The following is a 20,079-nucleotide window of genomic DNA, read 5'->3' as shown; positions in this document are numbered from 1 at the left end:
AGTAGGAGGTATGTGCCCTTCCAGTGTGGCAGGGGTAAAAGGGGAGTAGTGGTAAGGAGCAAGAGAGTTAGTTATGCTGAGGAAGGTGGGAGTTAGGAAAGGAAGTAGTGTTTTGGAGAAGGATGGTTGTGTGTGTAAAGGAGGGTGTGAGCAAAAATAGGAGGCGGGAGAGTATGGGGTATAGTTATGAAAGAGTTCACTTCTGGCCCTGAGATTTGCCTAGAATTGGGGGGGCAGGGGAGAGGATGGGGAAATCACATGTGGACACCAAGGTAGCCTTGCCCCAGTTCTCAAACCTTTAGGGATTTCTATGTCCCCTGAAGAGCCCCACCTTAAGCCATCCATCGAGAGCTCTCTGGTCACAAATTCTCTGGCCACAACTTCTCATTCAGGGCAGGTAATGGTGGGGGGAGCGCAGTACCTTAGTGCTGTAGTGTGATTTTTTTAAAAGATAGTCTTTCAGATCAATCTCCTGGAATTAACCATCTGGAAGAAATTGTGCTGGTGTAACCGAGTAGTTCAGAACCCACACTTGCCAGGCATTGGCTTTCTTTCTCCTTAAGCACACCCTGAAATGGTGTCCTAGCTCACATATCTAGTGTCTGAGCCTTGTAGGAAGGAACTAGGTAGTGAAGAAGCTTTCTAGAGGTTCCTGACTAGATTCTGGGTGTCCCCAAACTCCTCTTACTGCTAGAGAGTCACTTACATCGCTCTGTCCAACCCAGCCTTCCATGTACCAACACCTGGAAATAATTTCGCTAAGGTGATGGCCACATGGGTCATTCCCTCCTTCCTTCTCTACCCCACCCCCGCTATTGGAAACCCTGATTGACTCCCCACCCCTTGGCTGGAGCAAACTTTTGGCGAGGTGTTTTCTCCCCTCCCCTTCTTTTGCCACACATTCATTTTATAGCTTTCTTTTGGCTGGGTCGGAGATTGGGGTTGAAGATAGATTGAGGCTGCAGTGCAGGTGTGGCTTTCTGGCCTTCCAAGAAGGAGTGAACTTAGGGCTGGAATACCAGAACTCTACCTAGGCCAAACCATTCTATTTCATATATCCCTAAGGCTTCTGGTGGATTTTGTCTTGGGGCAGGGTGGGACTGGGTTTAGGCCTGGTAGGTATATATCTCCTTGAAGGTGAGTTACTTTGAAGGATAATTTTTCTCAGTGTTTTTGCCAGATTCTCGCTCCTCTAAATTTAAATTCCCCTCCAAAAAAAAATATTTTTTTAATGCAGTGCAATGTAGCTTTTGAGTAAGTCGCCCAAACTCCTAATTATGTTTCTCTTTTTCTCACTCTTCCCCCTCCCCATGCTTTTCTTTTGTAGCGAACGACAGTGATTTGTTGATGGAAGAGGGGATGGCATTTACTATAGGTTAGTCTCCACCACACACTCGAAGTCCCAGACCTCGCTCCTCCCGGGTTTTCTTCTGCACGTTGTGTAAGCGTCTGTCTGTCTGTCTGCCCCGGCTCGGCTGTGCCTTGAGGCAACCAACTCGGGCCAGAGTTAAGCCACTCATCTGCCTAATAAGAGAACTGTCTTCCATAGTAAATCTTATTAAATCTAATTGCTTGAGACCCATTTTCCTAATTCAGATATTTCTCCAACCCGTTTTGGAAACGGCAGCCGTCCAACATCTAATCTCCTTTGCAGTGTTATGATTTTGATGTGATTGTAACCCTCGTTTTTCCTTTACACTTGGATAGCTTGTGTCTGCTCTCTCATTTGTTTCTCCATGTCCGCAAATGTCCCTGTGCCAATTTGTTTTCTGCTTGTTAATAACTCCTAGATCGCCCATCCACTTCTCTCACCCATACACAGTTATGGAAAAGTACTGTTTTTCCCCCTAAGTGGACTTAATGGCAAAAGCAATTAGAGGAAAATAAGAAAATTGTTATTTTGCTGATTAATGAACATTTTGAGCATGTTTTAAAAATTCAAATATTTTAAAACTGTTTGATGTGTACAAGAGGGGCCTGCGTTTTGGTGGTGATTATCCACAGGGTCTTAATTAAGGCTTGATTAAAATGCCCTCTAAAAAATGAAACGGGTAACTTCATACATGTTTAAATGCCTTAATGTTTCTTCTTCCCACTGTTCAGTTGGTAGTTTAATGTGAAAGCAAAACTTCAATTAAAGAAACCTTACAAGATGACAACATGAGTCAGTGGGGGAAGTACTTGGAAGATAAACCTTTTTATAAATCTTTTGATAATGAGCCCAAACAGTGTTTGACAAGGATCTGATGAGGTCACTGAAGTAAATATTTTTCCCATTACAGAGCCAATCATCGTGGAGGGATCCCCTGAGTTTAAGGTCCTGGAGGACAAATGGACTGCAGTCTCTACAGATAATAAAAGGTGTTTAATTCGGTCCTTTTACTTCTTTGTTTTATTTCAAATTCCCCAGCTCTCAGCCAGAATTCTGGGGCAAGGTCTCTATACTGCTACCTCCTAATTGTTAAATGTGTATTTCAGATCAGCGCAGTTTGAACATACCATTGTAATTACGTCTGGAGGAGCCGAAATCCTGACAAAACTGCTTGAAGAACCTTAAGAGTTGCATCAAGGAGTTCTTGGGGACAGCGATCCTCTAGGGCTTGCTAGTTTGAGAAAGGCTTAGAAACCCATTTGGGAAGTTTTAAAAAGACACAGTTAAGGCAGATCCAGTGGTCTTCTGAAAACTAATTTGATTATTAGGTGAGGGATTATAGTGGAAAGTTTTGAAGACCACTCCTCAGAGGTTTGAGGAGTGTCGGGTTCCACAGAACTTGCTTCCCCCTGCCCCCACGAAAATTCAGGATAAGAAGGAATCAGTCTGATACTTTCCTGTTTGCAGTCTCAAATTCCATTGGAAAGAAACGGGGAACTGGCAAATCCCTGCTTAGGAGAGGACTCCCGAAGGAGCATAATTCTACTTCTTTGTAATTAATCAGCATTTCCTCGAATTGAATCTGCATGAGTAAAATGTTTTCTGTTTTAAACCAGTTGTCCATGGTGTCATTACAATATTTCTCCGATAGTTTGGGGTAAGGTGGAAGTGTTTGAACTTAAAAAACAAACAAACAAACACATACTTGAAGGGCACACAATAAGAAACAATTAATTTACTTCTAATTTTGGCTTTTCTTTGCTAAGAGACTTTTTAAAAAGGAAAAATCCCTTTGTGCTTCTATATAAGAAAGTGATAGAATTCTACCATTTTCCCTATTGTTAATGCCATACAGTATATCAGTCGGCTTTATGCAGAGGTAGGTTATGGTTGGGGGGGTGGGGCGGGATTTTCGTCAGCTAAATAACTCCTGGTAAATGAAGGAGTTTTTTCCAAACGACCCCCCTGACTGTGGAGATTTAATCTAGCTATTTCAGTCGGACTTCTAAAATGCAGGAACTTGTCTCTCCTGCCTCTCAGCTCTCCTTCCCTCTCCCCAGTGCCATTAAAGAAGGACCTCCAAGAGCACCCAGAGTAGCCCTGAGGAGCTTAGACCCCTGCTGCCTCGGGTCCCAAGTCCACCCTGACCAAAAGAGCAGAGTTTTGAATTCAAAATTCAAACAGGACTGGGGAGTCCCTTGGAACAAAAACCTGGCCAAACAACCTATTCCGAGCTGTCCCAACCAAACACATGAGACTGGGAAGGATGCAGTGCCTCGGTTTACATATACATGTGCATTTTTGTCCACAAAATCACCAACTAGACCCTCCATTCCCCCCGACCAATGGTTACCCCTTCCTGTGTCAGTCTCTTCTGAGTGATGAAATGACTTCTGACTGGTGGGGATAACGGGTTTAGGGCAGGCTAGAAGGGCTAGATAGTATCTGAAAAGCTGAATTGGGGGGGGGATCGTGTGGAAATTAGGCCGATGGTGGCTATTGGGTTTGACTTTTGCTTTGTCTTAAGGGACTAATCTCTCACTTGAGGGACTCCCCTTGTGCAGACCGTGTATCCTTTTAAAGGCCTAATGCCTTACAAAACCAAACCTTCCAACCCAAACATCTTTCCTTGTCCCCTTCTCACTTAGCTATCCAGACTCCGCCTGGTTTCTTTCAGGACTGCAAGGCCTTGAACTTAGCCCACCAATTGGGAATCCAATCAATCGATCTGGGGCTGAGGTGTCTTTTTAAAATACGAGAAATGTAGATATTTGTTTCTAAAGAAATTTGATAAGCAAAATTGTGTGATTGCGTGAGTGTGTGTCTGCGTTGCATGCCTATAACTTTTTTAGGAAAGACAGTCTCTTTTCTCCAGAATGCCACAAATACTGGTGTTGCAGCCATGCAAAGTGGAATTGGAGGAAATCTTGCTTCTAGCAAATTCAGACTCCTACCCACTAGAATAGGAAGAGGACGAGAGAAATGAGCCCATAGGCTGTCCATTGAAAACATCCCGTTTTCAAGGAGGCATTTGGATTGGTTACCTGGACATATGTTTTCCCCCTGCTTTTCAAGCCCTGGTGAAACCACATTTTGGTTGTCTCTGCAACCATGGATGCTAGTTAATTCTACTGGGCAAGAGGCTGGTCTCTTTAGAGGCGTCCTGTTCCAGTTTTTGTTGGACTATTGGAGAGGAAAGAGTTGGAAAAAGGCGAGGACCTCGAAGTTTAACAAAAGTGCAGTAAGGAATTAGTAGGAGATTGACCCAGGGTTTCGACTATCAGAACTGTGAGAGAGGGAAGTGGAGAAGCTAGAATGCCCTTGGAGTGGCACAGAACAATACAGCCTCCTAAGAGCACCAGGGCCATTTCGATGCTCGGAGAGACTTGCCAAAAGAATGATTTCTCTTTCTTCAAAGGATAATCGGATTGCTGGAGATTACTCCGGCATCTTGGTTTAGGATGTATTGACTGCGGTTATCTGAGAATCATTTTTATTAGGACTGCAGGATTCCAACAACTGCTGTGGTAACAAGCTGTTTATGTAGCAATTATAGCGAGGTGATTATATTTATGATATTCATTTATAATCCGGATTGTAAAGGTTATTGCTAAAGTTTTAAAAAATATATACATAGATGTGTATATATAAAATATTATATATACATATGTGTCCAATTCCCAAACAAAACAAAACAAAATCCCAACCCAAAACAAAAAAACGACCCAACCCAACTATATTCTATATAGCAGAAGGAACTTTCGAGTTGAAATTAGTATGACCATTTGAAAGGTATTTCTTTTGTCCCTAACCGTGCTACTCCACTTCATGTCAAGTTAATTGTAAATATTTGTTAGGACCGACTTTGAATCCTTTTGAATTTATTTTCAATTTACATCTAGATACAGTCACGCAGGCACCCACAACTTTCTGTAAGAGTATCTTACTGTTCCTTGGTGAATTTTAAAACAAGTTCAACTTCAGTATTTGTGAAACTCTGGAGGAAAGGGACAGCCTCTTCTATCAAAGTTGTGACATGCAGAGACCTAGGAAAGCCAGGCATTTTAGAACAGGTGTTACGCTCAATGGGGAAGAGAATGGGGAGAAAGATTGTTCTCTTAAGGCTTATAGAGGATAGATAAGATCACGCGAAGTTGGTGACGGGCAAGGGGGAAAAAGCTTGATAAGAAAGCTGAGTCTGTACAGTGTACCATATCTTTCTCTCCGCCGCCTCTCCTCAGATTTATACACGAATACGTCCCTCTCTAGGTGTAAATAAATGCACAGGTACTCCAGATAAGCACATTCATACATAAGCACTCCGGGGATATGCCGAAGGTTTCAGCATTACGTATAAAACTAATCTAAATATTTCTGGTTAGGATTTTTTTTCTTGTGGAACCAGCCAACAGCTGAAAGGACTTTTGAGTTGGCTTTGTTTACACGGAATCAGTCTAAGGCAGCACATTTGCAAACCATACTGCTGACTGCAGCTCTCTGCCTTTATTCCCTAGTCCAGATGCAAATAAGAGTAATTCATCAAAAGGATCCTTGACCTGCATTTGCTAGTTAGGTTCACTTTCTTGCCTACTCCTTCCTAGCTATTCCTTCTCTCGGACAGCTTTCTTAGTGAATCTCTGCTTAAACAAGTCACTTTAGTTTGTTCACTGACACACTTTCAACTTAGTGTCTCAGAAACCCCCTTCCCTATCCCGAATCTCCTCTTGCTCTGGGGGCCCTCCAACCCCTGCCTCTTCCCGAAAACGAACCCGCCTCGAGTGATCACTTACATGGCCACGGCTCAGGAAGGCAGCACGCAGGGGAGACCTGATTGCCAGAGAGGAGTTCATGCTGGGGGGAATGGCAGGCATCATTCCCCCCCTCTCGATACCACCACCACCGCCACCGATCCACGGCTGGGCCAGAGAAATGAACTTTTACCGGGCCCACCCCAAAACGAGCGTGAAACAAGCTCTAGGAAGGAGCAATTAAAATCACGAGAGTAACTACTAACTAAATCAGGAAGAACCCACAGGCTCCGGGGGCTGTCAGGTTGCAGTCATTAGCTGGTTGTTGCTACAAAGCATCACCGTTTGGCTCAGGGATTAAAAAAAAATCTTTTTAACGTTGGCAAACCCATTATTGGTTTGGAAGATTTCTTCCTCCCCTCCCCCCCACTTGTTTTTGTTTTTGCTCCAACCACGCTTCCTGACATATTTCTGCCCCCAGCCTGGTGCCCTAAACCCAGTGAGAAAAATTCCGACAGCAGCAGCAACAGCGGCGACTGCAGCCGCTGCCGCAGAAGTTAAAAAAGAGAAGCCCCCTCCACTAATATCTGTAACGACATCACCAATGTAATTTGTTTTGAATGTTCATTTTTATTGGTGTTCTCTCTTTGCCAAAATGTGCTTGATTACATAGATTTGGTCCTGTGATAACTGCGCACCCTAGACAGGCTAAGGTGTAACGGAGAAGGTTCAGCTCAGGCCAGATCAAATCCCAGGCTGTTTAACGCTGAAAGGCTGCATGTTGCTATTAGTGTTAAATATATGGCTAATTATGCGTATGAAAATTAAACATCAGTGTTATGCTAATGGGGCCGCCTTCAGCTGTGGATCAGAGCACTTGAGACTAGCATTTAATCAAATGAATCAGTAACTAATACATCTGCACGTGTGAACTTTCACAAGATCATTTCCCTGTTACCGTCACACCACTAAATTATGAAAGAAATAATTATCAACACTTTCTAATTATCTAACAAAGTAATTTGGGATTCACCGTGGGGCTGGCGGGATTGGGATCCTGCAGCCCAACGTTGTCAGCATGCCTGCGACTCCGCTCCAGTTGTTTTGTGTGAATGTGTGTGTATTTTTGCAGAGTGTATTTTGCTGAGGGGGGGGAAAGGTGCTTGTTGCGTCTGAGTCTTAGGCTTCAGGGCAGGACTGGAGGGGCCTTCTCACTTTCACTAGCCACCCACTCGCCCGCCCACCCAACTTCCATTTTCACCGCCTCGCCTTGGGCCCTAGTCCGGGACCACCTCCTGGGTAGCAGCACAAGGTCTTAGCCAACACCCTCCTACACTTCCCCCCCTCACCCCCCTCCCAAGTTCATTCGTGTTTCTAACCGGGTTTGGAGGCCGAACCCTATACATGTGGAAGATAGCTGGACATAAATGGAGACATGCGTCCGCACACGGATGTGTGCCGACGGACACAGATTTGCTCCCTGTTTCTGCGTGCGGGAGAGTGCTCCCCCTTCGCACAGGTAACACCCTTTACTTTAACAAGGCCTCCTTTGGGAGACGAAGAAATCCCACCCTCCAGCAACCATTTAGTTTGCTCTGTCTCCTGCTGATTCTGCCCGTGTTCTGGTTTCTGGCTGCTCCCCTGGAGCGCTGAAAACTAGCCCTTCGCCACCAAGCCCGTAGGGGAAGGGAAATGAGGTGGGAAGGGGAGGAGGAAGGCGGCGGTGGATTGGGGTAAGGGGAAAGACAGGAAGGAGGGTAAAGAGAGTGTATGCGTAGGGGGTGAATGGGGTGCAGCCTCTTTTCCTGGGAGGAGAAGCGTGGGGTCCACTTCAATCACAGGGAGCGGCATTCTAATCAGATCAGCTACAGCCTCAGCGCACCCGAGGAGCCGAGGCTGGAGAGATGCGAGCTGTCCCTGGTGAGCAGCGGAGCGCCGGTGGAGTGAACAATTGTGTGTTGGGGGGGAGGGGGATAAGGAGGGAGGGTCACCAAGAAAAGGGGAAGGTGGACCTCATGGAGAGTGGAGAAAGAGTGAAAAACGACCGAGAAATAGATGCATTAGAAGGGGCAAAAAGAGACTGGAGAAAGAAGTAAGCGCGATTAGATTGGAAGGAGGCGCTTTCCCTCCCGGGCTCTCTGCTCCGCACTTAGTCCCACGGATTGTCTATGCTTGCTGGCCCCTAAGATGCTGCGGTCCAGGGGAAGCGCGAACTAGGATAGTAGGGAGGCCAGTCAGGGGACTGCAGCCCGTTCCCCATCCCGGTCCCCCCTCCCCGCTTTAGACTGGGGGCCCAGAGGACCAGAGGAGGTGGAGGCGTTTGTGCAAATGTAGAGGCTGCTGCAAGCTATAGCACCCGGGGTCCCCCAGTGAGGGGGGCGGGCTGCCTGGGGGGGGGTGGAGTTGCTGGTTGGCTTCTTGGGAAGAAGGCGCTTTGAGGGAGGAGGGAGAAGGAAAAGAGGAGGTAAAGAAGTTAGGGGGGGAGCGTTGGAGGGATTGTAAACTCTCTCCGCTCTGGCGCCTGCCGCCGCCGCATTGTGAGCCCTGTCGTGTTGCTCTATTGCAGATGTTCACTCGCAGGGGAGCGGGGACGCATCTCTCCCAAGTCCTGCTTGCCTCGCTCCCTCTAGTCCAGCCGAGCCAAAGCACCTCGGACCAATCCCAGGCGATTATGCAAGACGGCGGACCAATCAGATCCGCCAGCTCATGAATATTCATGACCTTGGCTGAGTCAAAGCTTTGAGGCGAGTTTGGGGAGCTCGGCAGCATCATGCTTAGACTTTTCAAAGAGACAAACTCCATTTTCTTATGAATGGAAAGTGAAAATCCCTGTTCCGCTTAAATTGGGTTCCTTCCTGTCCTGAGAAACACAGAGACCCCAAAAAGGAAAGCAGAGGAGAGAGACCCACACCCAGACCCAGCGAGAAGAAATGACCATGACTACTATGCCAGAAAGCCTCAACAGCCCCGTGTCGGGCAAGGCTGTCTTTATGGAGTTTGGGCCGCCCAGCCAGCAAATGTCTCCTTCTCCCATGTCCCACGGACACTATTCCATGCACTGTTTACATTCTGCCGGCCACTCGCAACCCGACAGCTCCTACAGCACGGCCTCATCCTTCTCCAGACCGCTGGGCTACCCCTATGTCAACTCCGTCAGCAGCCACTCGTCTAATCCCTACATCAGTTCAGTGCAATCCTATCCCAACAGCTCCAGCCTGACTCAGACCCGGTTAGAGGAGACAGGTATGTGCACTTGGCTTTCCACAGGGAGGAAGGGGAGGGGAGGAGGTGTGAGGAAAGAGAGAGAGGAGAGAGAGGGAGAGGGAGGGGGGAGGGCGGGAGAGAGCAAGAGAGGTTTCGGGTATCAGTCTATGCATCCATATCCTATCAAAGAAAAAATTAAAACTCATAACCATCAAGAAAAGAATAAATCCAGCGTTCGTCCTCCCGAATTGGCTGTGTCTCTGGGCGGCTCCGTGTGCTGAGCACACAATGCCCCTCTGGAAAAGAGAAACCCAGATGTGCACGTATTAGTCTTGGTAATTATTTATTGCGTAGCGCTATAAACAATGTATGCAATTAAGGGTAATTAAACCTAAACTGCAGCCTGTAAAAATAGCAAACTTTCCCTGAGAAGGAGCCCAAGCTTCTGAAATAGCCCCCCAGCCTTTGTTAGAGGGACTTGATCTCGGTTTTTTTCCCACCTCTTTCTCACTTGTTCCAGTTCTCCCCCCACCTTGTTGCTGCTTCTGCTCTTCTCTTTGCTTGTTATTAATTATCGTTGTGATTATCACCACCACCACCACCATTATTACTATTAATGATTGCCCCTCTTCTTTGCTGTTATTCCAGGAGCAGACTCGGAGAAAAGCACCGTGGTAGAAGGAGGGGAAGTTCGTTTCAATGGGAAGGGGAAAAAAATTCGCAAACCCAGGACTATTTATTCCAGTTTGCAGTTGCAGGCTTTGAACAGGAGGTTCCAGCAAACTCAGTACCTTGCTCTGCCGGAAAGAGCGGAGCTCGCAGCCTCACTGGGACTCACGCAGACACAGGTACAAGAGAGAATCCTTCTCTCCTACCACTCACACAGGCCTCTTTTCATTCCTCTTTGCTTTGTTGTTGTTTTTCCTCCCATGTACACATACACATAGAATAGAACATATATAATGTCATATATAATCTGTCTCTCTGACTGCCCTCGCTCCCCTTTCACCAGTGATCCTCTGCCGTACTTTGATTCTCGGGCACTCTGATCAGTGAAGCAGTAGGATTTCCTCTCTGGGTTTTGTTTTGGGGGCTCTGGGGCCGCACGTGCCCGAACTACCGGAACAATAGAGACGAGACGGGTTCTAATCCCCTCTATGGCTTTGAAGTGCGTTGCTAATCACTCAGCCTTTTGGCACCACGACTCTGCCACCCTTCTTTTCTTCCTAGTCCTCCTCCTCCTTCTCTCCCATTTTGTTGGTGGGAGTGGGGGAACTTTCCTTCCCACCCAGAGATCACAATCACGTTTAACAGGATCCTAACGGGGAACAGAATAACTTTTCTTAGCCTCATTTTAGATTTTCTTTGAGAGAAACAGCAAGCGTTCTTTCTCTCAGCAGCTCTGTCATTTAGGGATATTCTTGGTTTTGAATGTCCCGGGCCGGTATTTGGAGCGGGGTGGGGGGGTGGGGGAGCAAACAAACACAAAAGCCATGATTGGTTTGAGCCCAGAGAAATGTCAAACGTAACACCATCATCTCAGCCAACTCACCCGAGGGCAAAGAAAGCAGTGAGAAGAGAACGCCGCGGATTCGAAATAAATTTCCTAAAACAGTATCTGGAGTTTCCACACCTTTTGTTTTTATTTTTTGTTTTCTAAATGATTACTTTAATTAGAATCGGAAGGGTTTTCATGGGTTCTCAGCGCCTGGTAGTCGACAAATATTGGAAAAACCTGTAAGATTTAGTTCTTGTCTCTGACTCAGGCAGGAAAATGCCCTTTATTCTACCTCTCCTTCGATTTCTCTCTCTCCCTCCCCCTCCTACCTACCTCCACAACACCCCCCCCCCAACACATGCATACACCATCCTTGCTCATTTAAAACTTGTTCTCTCTCTCTTAAAAAGGCTGTTCGCTCTCAGCAGTGTCTGGGATTCCCAGCCGCGCCCCCTGGACTAGTGTTCGCTCGGTGCTTCTTCTTTTCCGCTGCTCAGCCCCATGGGCTGGTCACTGGCTTCAACATTCAAAGTTAATGAGAAGGGATTAGGTGCTGGGAATCGCCTTCAGTTCTCTCGGTAGAAGCGCCGCTGCCTTCCGGCCTCAGTCACTTTCCCAAGCTTTGCGAGAAAGCCTAGGCTTTTCTCTCGCCACTCCTCCCTCCCCTTTCCCTTCTCTTCTTTCTCCCCATCTTCCCTAGCCATAAAGCCTCTCCCTTAAGCACCGTGCCACCTACACCTCCGCCCCGAGTCATGTCTGTGGTGTTTGGTTTTGCAGGTTAAAATCTGGTTCCAGAACAAGCGGTCCAAATTCAAGAAACTGATGAAGCAGGGAGGGGCTGCCCTTGAGAGCAGCGCCCTGGCAAATGGTCGGGCTCTGTCGGCCAGCTCGCCTCCAGTCCCCCCGGGCTGGAATACTAGCAGCTCCTCCAGTAAGAGCTCCACTGGCAACGCGGGCACCTACATCCCGAGCTATACGTCGTGGTACCCCTCAGCCCATCAAGAAGCTATGCAGCAACCTCAGCTCATGTGATTTACAAAAACATACCGACCCAGCTTCCTTCCTGCCGCCTCTCCCCACCCAGTACCCGGGTCCCCACTTGTCTCCCCAGCTCAGCCCAGTCCAGCCCACCCCCGGTTGACACGCACTATGGGTCCAGAGGAGAAGAAGGGAGAGCCAAGGAAGGGAAAACATAAACAAAGGATGCAAACCACCACCGCCGCCAACCACCATTGCTAAGCACCCGTCTCCAGACAGACCACAGAGTGCACAGGACCTCTTCAGACCGCGGACAACCTTCGGTTGGATGGCGCTCCAAATTCTGGCATGCCGCAAACAAGCGCAGATGTGATGCGGGGTTGTTTCCCATGTGCTGACAGCTGAGAAAGCTGCCTCTGAGCTCTGTTAGATCACCCGGAGGACAGCCTGGGAGCAGGGAGACAATTCGACCCTCAGCTTTGTGGGGCGATCAGAAAACAAAACAATGTTTGTAGAAACACGCTCTTTTCTGTCCTGTCTGTCTCCTCGTCTTCTTTCTCTCTGTCTCTGTGCCCTGATCAAATATAGGTCATTTCATTTGTTCTCCCCACCTTTACAGCCTCTTTGATAGCAATGAGCACGGGAGGGGAGTACCCCTTCCCTACCAATTTTCCTCTCCTTGTAATAGTTTGGGAAAAAAATTTTTGGACATTCTCCTGTGCCCTGCCTATCCATATGTGTAGTTTGCTGGGGTGGGATGGGAGGAAAGGGAGGGGAAGGGATTTTATTTATTGACAAATTGACTTAAACTACCACTATCTGAGTGCTAGACACTTGGTGAATATATTTGGCTTGCAAAGTGCACTGTTTGAAAGCACCGTTTACTTTAATCGAAAAAGGAAAAAATGATGAGGATGTGATTTTTAACTTTTACAATAACTTTTATACTTTAGTGATGTGGAGAGGTTGGGTCCGAATGATTTGCTTTTTTTCACATACTCAGTGTTATTTAAAAGAGAGAGAGAAAAGAAAATGAAAACAAGCGAACACAATTTCATTCATCCTCCGAGCGGTTGATTGCTTCGGGTGAAAAAATTTTAATTCCCTTGGCTCTGTGTGTGTGTGTGTGTGTGTGTGTGTGTGTGTGAAAGGAGAGAGAGAGAGAGAGAGAGAGAGAGAGAGAGAGAGAGAGAGAGAGAGAGAGAGAGAGTTGCTCTTAGTGGAAAAGAAGAAAGAGGGAGGAGAGGCGAAGCGAAATTATTCCAATGGGCTTCGAATTGAGACAGTGCAGCTTTAAAACGATCTCCAGAGGCTTTGCCACAGAAAATGCCAATCAAAAATCAACGTGCACACACTCCAGTGCAGGATCTAATCGCTGTACATATTATTATTGTTATTATTATTATTATTGTTCTGTAAACATGTTGCACAAATTTAGCCTTTTTTTGTTCCGTTTTGTGTGGCTGTAAAACATGATGCTTTGTGAAATGAGAATCTTGACATTTTACTTGTGAAATTTGGAAAATGTGATCAATTGAAATCAACTGTGTTTAGTGTTCTATATGTCAAAGTTTAGTTTTATATTGAGAATGTTAACTTATTGCTTTGTATCTGGAAAAAACTTTGTAAATAAGTTATAAAGTTTCTTTGAGACAGTAAAATTATGGTTTCGAAAAAGAGCTGATGCCCTGTGTGCTGTGTACAGGAGCGAATTTGGGGCAAGAGAGAAGGGAACAGGGCAGAGGCGCCGGGACCCGGAATCTGCGAGTCAGGCAGAAACAGGTGCTCCCTCTGGCCCAGTTCGGTTTGGCCCTTGGCCTCTTCCCACTAGTCTTCAGGGGCCAAGAGCCTGGCAGCCCCTTGGGTGAATGTGTGGGCTGGCCGAATCCAGACCCTAGGGAAGGATGCATATCAGAAAAGAACTTTTGGGACAAGGTGTAATGCTAGCTAAGCTTGGCCACGGGATCTGCTGAAGACTGGCGACCTCAATGTTTATAAACTGAGTGAGTCGATTGCCTTGGCTAGTGGCTATCCCAAGCCTGCCGTGTTCACCCTTATAGTCTACTCTGTTCCCCTTAGATCGTCTGGACACCACAACCCGAAGTCCTTGGACTGGGTGCTCACCCCACCCAAGGGGAGGAGGGAATCATCCTGCTCCCCACTCCAGACCAGCTCTCAGCCCCCGAAACTTCCTGGTCCTTCTGGGTTCCTCAGTCTCCTCATTTTGTATTAGATTTTCCTTCTCAACATTAGAAGTTCGTTCTCATTTCTTGTAGTGGTTTCCTCTAATCCTACCTTACTCCAGTTAAAAAGGCGGAGGAGGGCAGGAATGGGGCTGAGGAGAGAGCATGAGGTGGTTGAGAGGAAATTCAGAGAAGGAACAGGTGCTTCCGAGAAGTCTGAAGTCAGGAGTGGGAAGTATAAGTTAAAGGTCAGGAAGAAAGAACGGACAATCCAAGACAGCTGCTGGGCCAATAGATGAGTGCTCTGGGTCCCTGGAGTGTCCCGGGAGTGTCCCTTCCCCAAGTCCCTATGTCTGAGTGTTGGGATGAAGGGGAGGAAACGGAGGACTTTCCTTCATTCACTGGGTTGACATACTCTGACCCCAGTGCCTGGGCAGAGAGCGCTCCAGCCAAAAGCTCGGAGGAGGGAGTGGAGGGGCGCTAAAGTCTATGTCTTCATTTCTCCCTTTCCAATAAATTAACGAATATTTATTGAGTGCCTACTATATGCCCAGTAAGTGAGGGGGAGAAAAGGAGTGGGGAGCAGTCCTCTATTTTCTGGGAGGAGGGTGAGGGAAGCAGCCGGATCTTCCACGCCCGAGGCAGTTTGGGCTTAAGGCCACTTACTCGCAAAGCCTCGTCTGATTTAAGCACTTCTGAAAGCTTGTTTAGTTCACCGATTGCCAAGCGCTCCCTGGGCCTTAGTGTTTCGCCAGCGAGTGGGGTGTGTCTGAGTGCCCGAGCAGGGAAGCTGGTCAGTGCCTAACCAGGAGAATGACATTTCTGTAAACAGTTTGGAAATGTTTTCCCCTGCTTATTGGAACTGAAATGTGATTTGAAATCTCCACCGGGAGGTAGGGGAGGTGGAGGGAGGGGTCTTCAGCACAGGAAGCTTTGGGTTAAAGGACTTTGTAAATGATTATTTTGTAGAGTGGATTCTTTCAGATACATGCTCTCTCCCCTCTTTAAAAAGCAGGATTTGGAGTGTATGCGCCTGTGAGACGGTTTGACGAGTAGCCTGCTTGTGTGGGCCGTCGGGGCTGACTCTGGAAATTCAACGGGTTCAGGACAGGAAACTTAGCCGCCTGCTTCCCCCAGTCTCAGACTTCCCATTTAATCCCCAGCCGACTCATCTGCCTCTCCAACTCCCAAAGCCTGGACTTTCGGACCGCACTGGGGAAGACTCCAACTGATCAAGCCCGAGCCTAAGTTTCACCTCATCCTACTCCTCTGATCTCCCTGGATAGCATTCGTGGGCCGCTTCTGCCCCTGCCCTGCTCTCTGATCGGAATTCAGGCCTCTCTTCAGAGGTTGCTGCTGATCGCGACCCTACCCCGGGCTCTGAGTCCTGACCCGCACTCAGAGTCCATCCACCGAACCTGCCAGTCACCACGGGCTTGGCCTGGGGGTGGGGAGCGCTGGGGCAGCTGGTTTTGATTCCGGTGACTAGGTCTAGGTCTGGGTCTGCAAATGCATCCTCTGCCTGGGGGGGGGGGGAAGGGGAGGGAGGGGGAATTTCCGGTGGGTGGTTGGGAGGAAAGCGGTGATAAATGGCATTGATTTTTTGTTGTGACACGCACCCATTTTTCAATTCATGATGATGAATGATCAAATGATCTGGGCCCATTCGACGCCTTTCCAGAAAGACACAAATGTGGGATGGGAGCTTATGGGGATGGGAAAACGATGGGCTCTCACTCCGGCAACTGGAGGACATTTCCGGGAAGTAGCTACCCTGGCTTCTCCAGCATGCCCAGAGAGTTTTGACCCAGGATCATTAAAAGAAAAGAAAAAAAAAAAGGAAAGCAGAAAAAACTCCACAGTACTATCCACCTCCAAACCCCTAATTCTGCCCACTTCCTATTTCTGAATGACTGTGAACGGCCTTGCTAGGCCAGAAATCTAGACATTTGGTCTTAGTGGAGTTCACTTTGACTTCGGTTTCCCCAGTGAGACGTGACTCATTTGTCACTGGTTAGGTTATTGACAGATGAAGATCACATATCCTACTCTTCTCCCCAGAAACAGCAGCCAGGGGCCCAAAGCCTTGAGCCACAGGCAGAATCTGTTTGGTCAAGCAGATTTTAATACTTTGAGATATTAGCTTATACTAATTTAATAATGTCTTGCTAACAGTTCAAATAGAGAAATTATTAGTTTTATCTCAACGAAGGCGGTCTTTAGTTAGGCTCTATTATAATTATAAGCGGTTGTACTTTTAAAAATGTTAATCTCAATATAGGCCTAATTAATGCTGCCTTGTTACTGACAAGTAGTTCATCAAATATCTGATTCAAAGATTTTCATAATGAGTATATTAATTAAACTATGAATAATCTAAAGGTGGTTATATTTAAACAATACCTCATTACAATGATTAAATACTGATTTCGAATATTATGTCTTAACAATTGTCACTTAGAAAACACAACCTTTCCTTATGTATGAGTCTGTAATGGCAAAATGCAATTTTAGGATTTTTTTTCTTGTTCAAAAAATGTGAACCTCATTTTAAAACACTTCTGAAATAGGTTACACACAGCTTAATGATTATCAAAATGACTCTTTTCTGCAAAAAAAGACCCCAAAGTGCGCGTACAGCTGCAAACCCGAGAGGGTCAGCATCATTTCACTGTATTCTCTTCTTGATTACAAGCCGAGCCCATCAAACACAACATAATTACAGTAATTTCAGGTTTATTTATTCTAATGCAGTTTCCCCATCTCTCTGGTAATTATGAGCAATTTTTTCGCCCAGGGAATCTTTTTGCATTAACAAAAGAGATAACGCACTGAAAGCCAAATTTGCTGTGCATTGAGAAAAGGAAAAAAAATAATAAAATAGGTTCGAGCTGCCATCTCTGCAATTCTCCTATATTGGAGCTAGGCAAATTGCTTGCAGGTGTATGGAGCAGGACTGTCAATGGGAAGGGGCTTCCAAATTAGCAAATGCACAATGTTGAAGTAATGAAGACAGACTTAGCAAAATTGCCAAACAACAGATACCTCTTTAATATCTTCTCTTACACACACACACACACACACACACACACACACACACACACACACACACACACACACACCCATAAGGGGGAAAACACCCCAATACCCACCAACACCCCCCACCCACACTCTTTGGCATGGCTTTCATCAGTCATTGAGTAACTGGGAGTGCTGGACATGTGTCATTCTACTTGCAGAGCAGCACAAACCCTCAAATCTAGAAAATATTTCGAAATATAAAATGAGAAACATTAAAATTTTTATTGACTTTCTTAATGGGTTAGCATTATCTCTCCCCCTCCCCTTTAAATTTACAACAGACTTGACTCAAATTGCATTTCACAATTGCAGCTTCCCTGTTTTCACTAATTTTAGAAGCCATGAAAAGTTAAAAATTCTTAAAATATAAATCTAAATTCATAGGTTTTTTATTAATTAGGTAACATTTCAGTAGATTGAATTCAAACTCTCAAAACAGAAAAGAAAACACCTATGGTTTAATGAAAATGTGAGTGTGTGTGTGTTGTAAAAGGAAGAGAAATCCTATCACTCTGGATGATATTAATTGGAAATATAAATTGTGAGAAAAAAGATGGTTATGTACCGCAGTTTTAAGTCTCCCTTTCCCATTAACCATCTCCAAGAACATCTCCCTCTTTTGCCTCCCGCCCCCTTTTAAAGCTGGTGTGAGAATAATATCTCACTTACTTGCTCAGTGCCAATGCCTAGGACGAACATCCTATATTTAAGCTGATGCGAACTTTTCTTTCATTACATAGGTGTGTATACATACATATATGCACATGAATATATGCATGTATGTATACACAGATGCAAACACACTGTCATATATTATACAGTATTAGGTTCACTCCACACGCACACTCCCAACCCTTACATGAAAATCCTACAGAAACCAGCCGTGTAACAGTCATATCAACTAGAATCTAAACATCTCTCCTCAGCTTTAAAGGGTGAATACCCCTAGCAGAGGATGCATCTCCCCGCCACACACACATACACCCCCCCAGCCCCCTCCTTCATACCCTGAATCTTCAGGGATTAACACTTCCTGAAACATCTTAAAAAAAAAAGAAAAGAAAAAAAATAATCCTGACATAGCTGACAAGAAGTTTTGATGGAAGAATTAGCTGGTGCATACATAATCACTCCCCCACCCTCCTACTCCCAGAGCGGGGAAATGTATCGACAGAGCGCATTCATCCAACCCTCAGAAAAATGAAACTGGTTTCCACCCTTACCTTCTTCACAGTCTCAATTTCAGTTAATCTGGACACACTCTTTGATACAACAAATCAAAGGGGTCGGATACGGCTTTTGGCTAGGAAAGTTATGGGAGACAGAAAGGGGGGGGGCAAAACATAAAAACCAAACAAACCGAAACAAAACAAAAACAGAAAGGGGGAAAAAAAACCAACAAGGCACAATAATCCTATCCTGGGAGTGCAAATGTGGAATGAGATTCCCCCGAGACGAGCCTGCCTCTGAACGCCCGCAGCCTTTTGCAGCGCTGCTCCTGCAGAATATGACTGAAATTTTCGGCTATATAGCCTCTGTCTTTATAGCTGATGAAAAAAATTGCAGATTATTAGCATAAATGTTTACTCTTCATTACGCTGATGACATTGTGCACTCGAGATCTTGGTAATCTTTGGGAAAATTATGAGTAATTTTTAAAAATTTTAAAGCAGCAGCAGTTACCATGCAATTCAGGCTAATTCTGCGTAGGCTCCGAACGGATATAATTATCGAGGAGTCAAGATGTTATGCTAAAAACTATGCATTGATATTCCCATTTATTATGTACATACAACTTTGACAATGTTGATGCTTGAAATAGCAGGAAATTGTCTTGCGCAAAAATTACAGTCCATATTAGGACATCTGAAATTGCGAAGAATTATATAGTAATTGCAGGCTTTCAGATGGGAGAGCCAGAATGCTCAAACTAGTGCAAATGTGGATAAAATTACAGATCAGAGCAAAAATTAGGGAAAAAGGGGGTCTGGGATTTTTCAAGTTGGCTATAGGATTCCGGAAGTGTCTAATGCCACATGATTGCTACAGCTTTAGGGGAGACATTCATGCCTCAAATAGCTCCTTTGCCAGAGCTGCTTTAATTGAATTTCTTGTTCTTTTTCTTTTAATAGGGGCAAATGAGTAAATTGCCCACCCGTGGCAAATTTTCACCGTCCTCCCTGCAAATGTGCCAGGGAGAGCATCCTTTCGCGTTCTCTTGCTCAGGTTAACTGGAAAGGGCTGAATCCCCAGACTCAACAAGCTAACAGAGCAGGGAAAATTAATTAGCCCCAATCTCCTCCCGCCACCTCCCCCTCCTCTTTTTCTTCCCCTACTCCCCCACCCCCACCCCAACTCTTCTGACTCTTCTCTTTCCTTCCCCATCTCCCGCCCCCTCCCTCCACTCCCTACCCCACCCCTGGGGTCTATGAGAAAGGCCACCAGAGAATAAACTTCTCTGCGTTCCTCTTTCTTGTTCCACTGCTGCACATCCCCAACTCCCGCAGTCACCACCCCTGGGGATCAGGACAACACGAACTAGAGGAGGCGGAGGGCCAGGGATGGGGATAGGGGGAGTGGGCTGACCCGTGAGCAAGCGGGCTGTCTGGGAAGGTGGGTGGGGGGCGGATGCTTAGCTGGACTTAGTGAGGGTGAATCACTGACGAGAGCGTCCAGGGACAGACTGGTATAGCTTCCAGGAGGTGCGGAATGGACGCGAGGGAACCTCTAGGAGTTTCTCCTAACCCAAGTCACCTAGCCAAATTTCAGCGCGGGGAGTGTGTGTGTGTATGTGAATATCTAGATGTCTCTCCTTGTCTAATTCTGCAGATCGCACATCCAACCTCACAATAGCCGCCCTTCCCCTTCTCGGGTTCTGTTTCTTTCTCTAGAGCGCATCCGGAGTTGTATGCACGGACGGGGGCACTAAGGCGCTGTGTGACTTTAAGAATCTCGAGCGCTAGGGGCAGGGAGGGGTGGGGCTGGGGGCTGCTGCAGCCTCTGTAGCACTAAAGA

General features: G+C 46.3%; 2 protein-coding genes across 9 annotated transcripts in view; both read left to right on the top strand.

Moving 5' to 3' along the window:
• The window catches only part of METAP1D (methionyl aminopeptidase type 1D, mitochondrial), a 99,174-nt gene extending 96,206 nt beyond the window's left edge, over positions 1-2,968 (top strand). For all 8 annotated transcript variants that reach the window (XM_043994378.1, XM_043994379.1, XM_043994383.1 and 5 more), the window contains 3 exons: positions 1,328-1,375; positions 2,283-2,361; positions 2,479-2,968. In XM_043994378.1, coding sequence (XP_043850313.1) covers positions 1,328-1,375; positions 2,283-2,361; positions 2,479-2,557 — 206 coding nt within the window. In that variant the 3' untranslated portion in view covers positions 2,558-2,968. The remainder of the gene's footprint in view (positions 1-1,327; positions 1,376-2,282; positions 2,362-2,478) is intronic.
• A 6,071-nt stretch (positions 2,969-9,039) lies between these two features.
• DLX1 (distal-less homeobox 1) lies at positions 9,040-13,449 on the top strand. The gene is made up of 3 exons (XM_043994384.1): positions 9,040-9,363; positions 9,973-10,172; positions 11,600-13,449. Exons 1-3 carry the CDS (start codon positions 9,051-9,053, stop codon positions 11,852-11,854), a joined length of 768 nt encoding a protein of 255 aa, XP_043850319.1. The 5' UTR covers positions 9,040-9,050; the 3' UTR covers positions 11,855-13,449.
• Positions 13,450-20,079: the final 6,630 nt, after the last annotated feature.

This window comes from Dromiciops gliroides, chromosome 3 (assembly GCF_019393635.1).
Source record: "Dromiciops gliroides isolate mDroGli1 chromosome 3, mDroGli1.pri, whole genome shotgun sequence".
Taxonomy (NCBI): Eukaryota; Metazoa; Chordata; class Mammalia; order Microbiotheria; family Microbiotheriidae; genus Dromiciops; species Dromiciops gliroides.
This window is presented reverse-complemented; position numbering and strand designations above follow the sequence as displayed.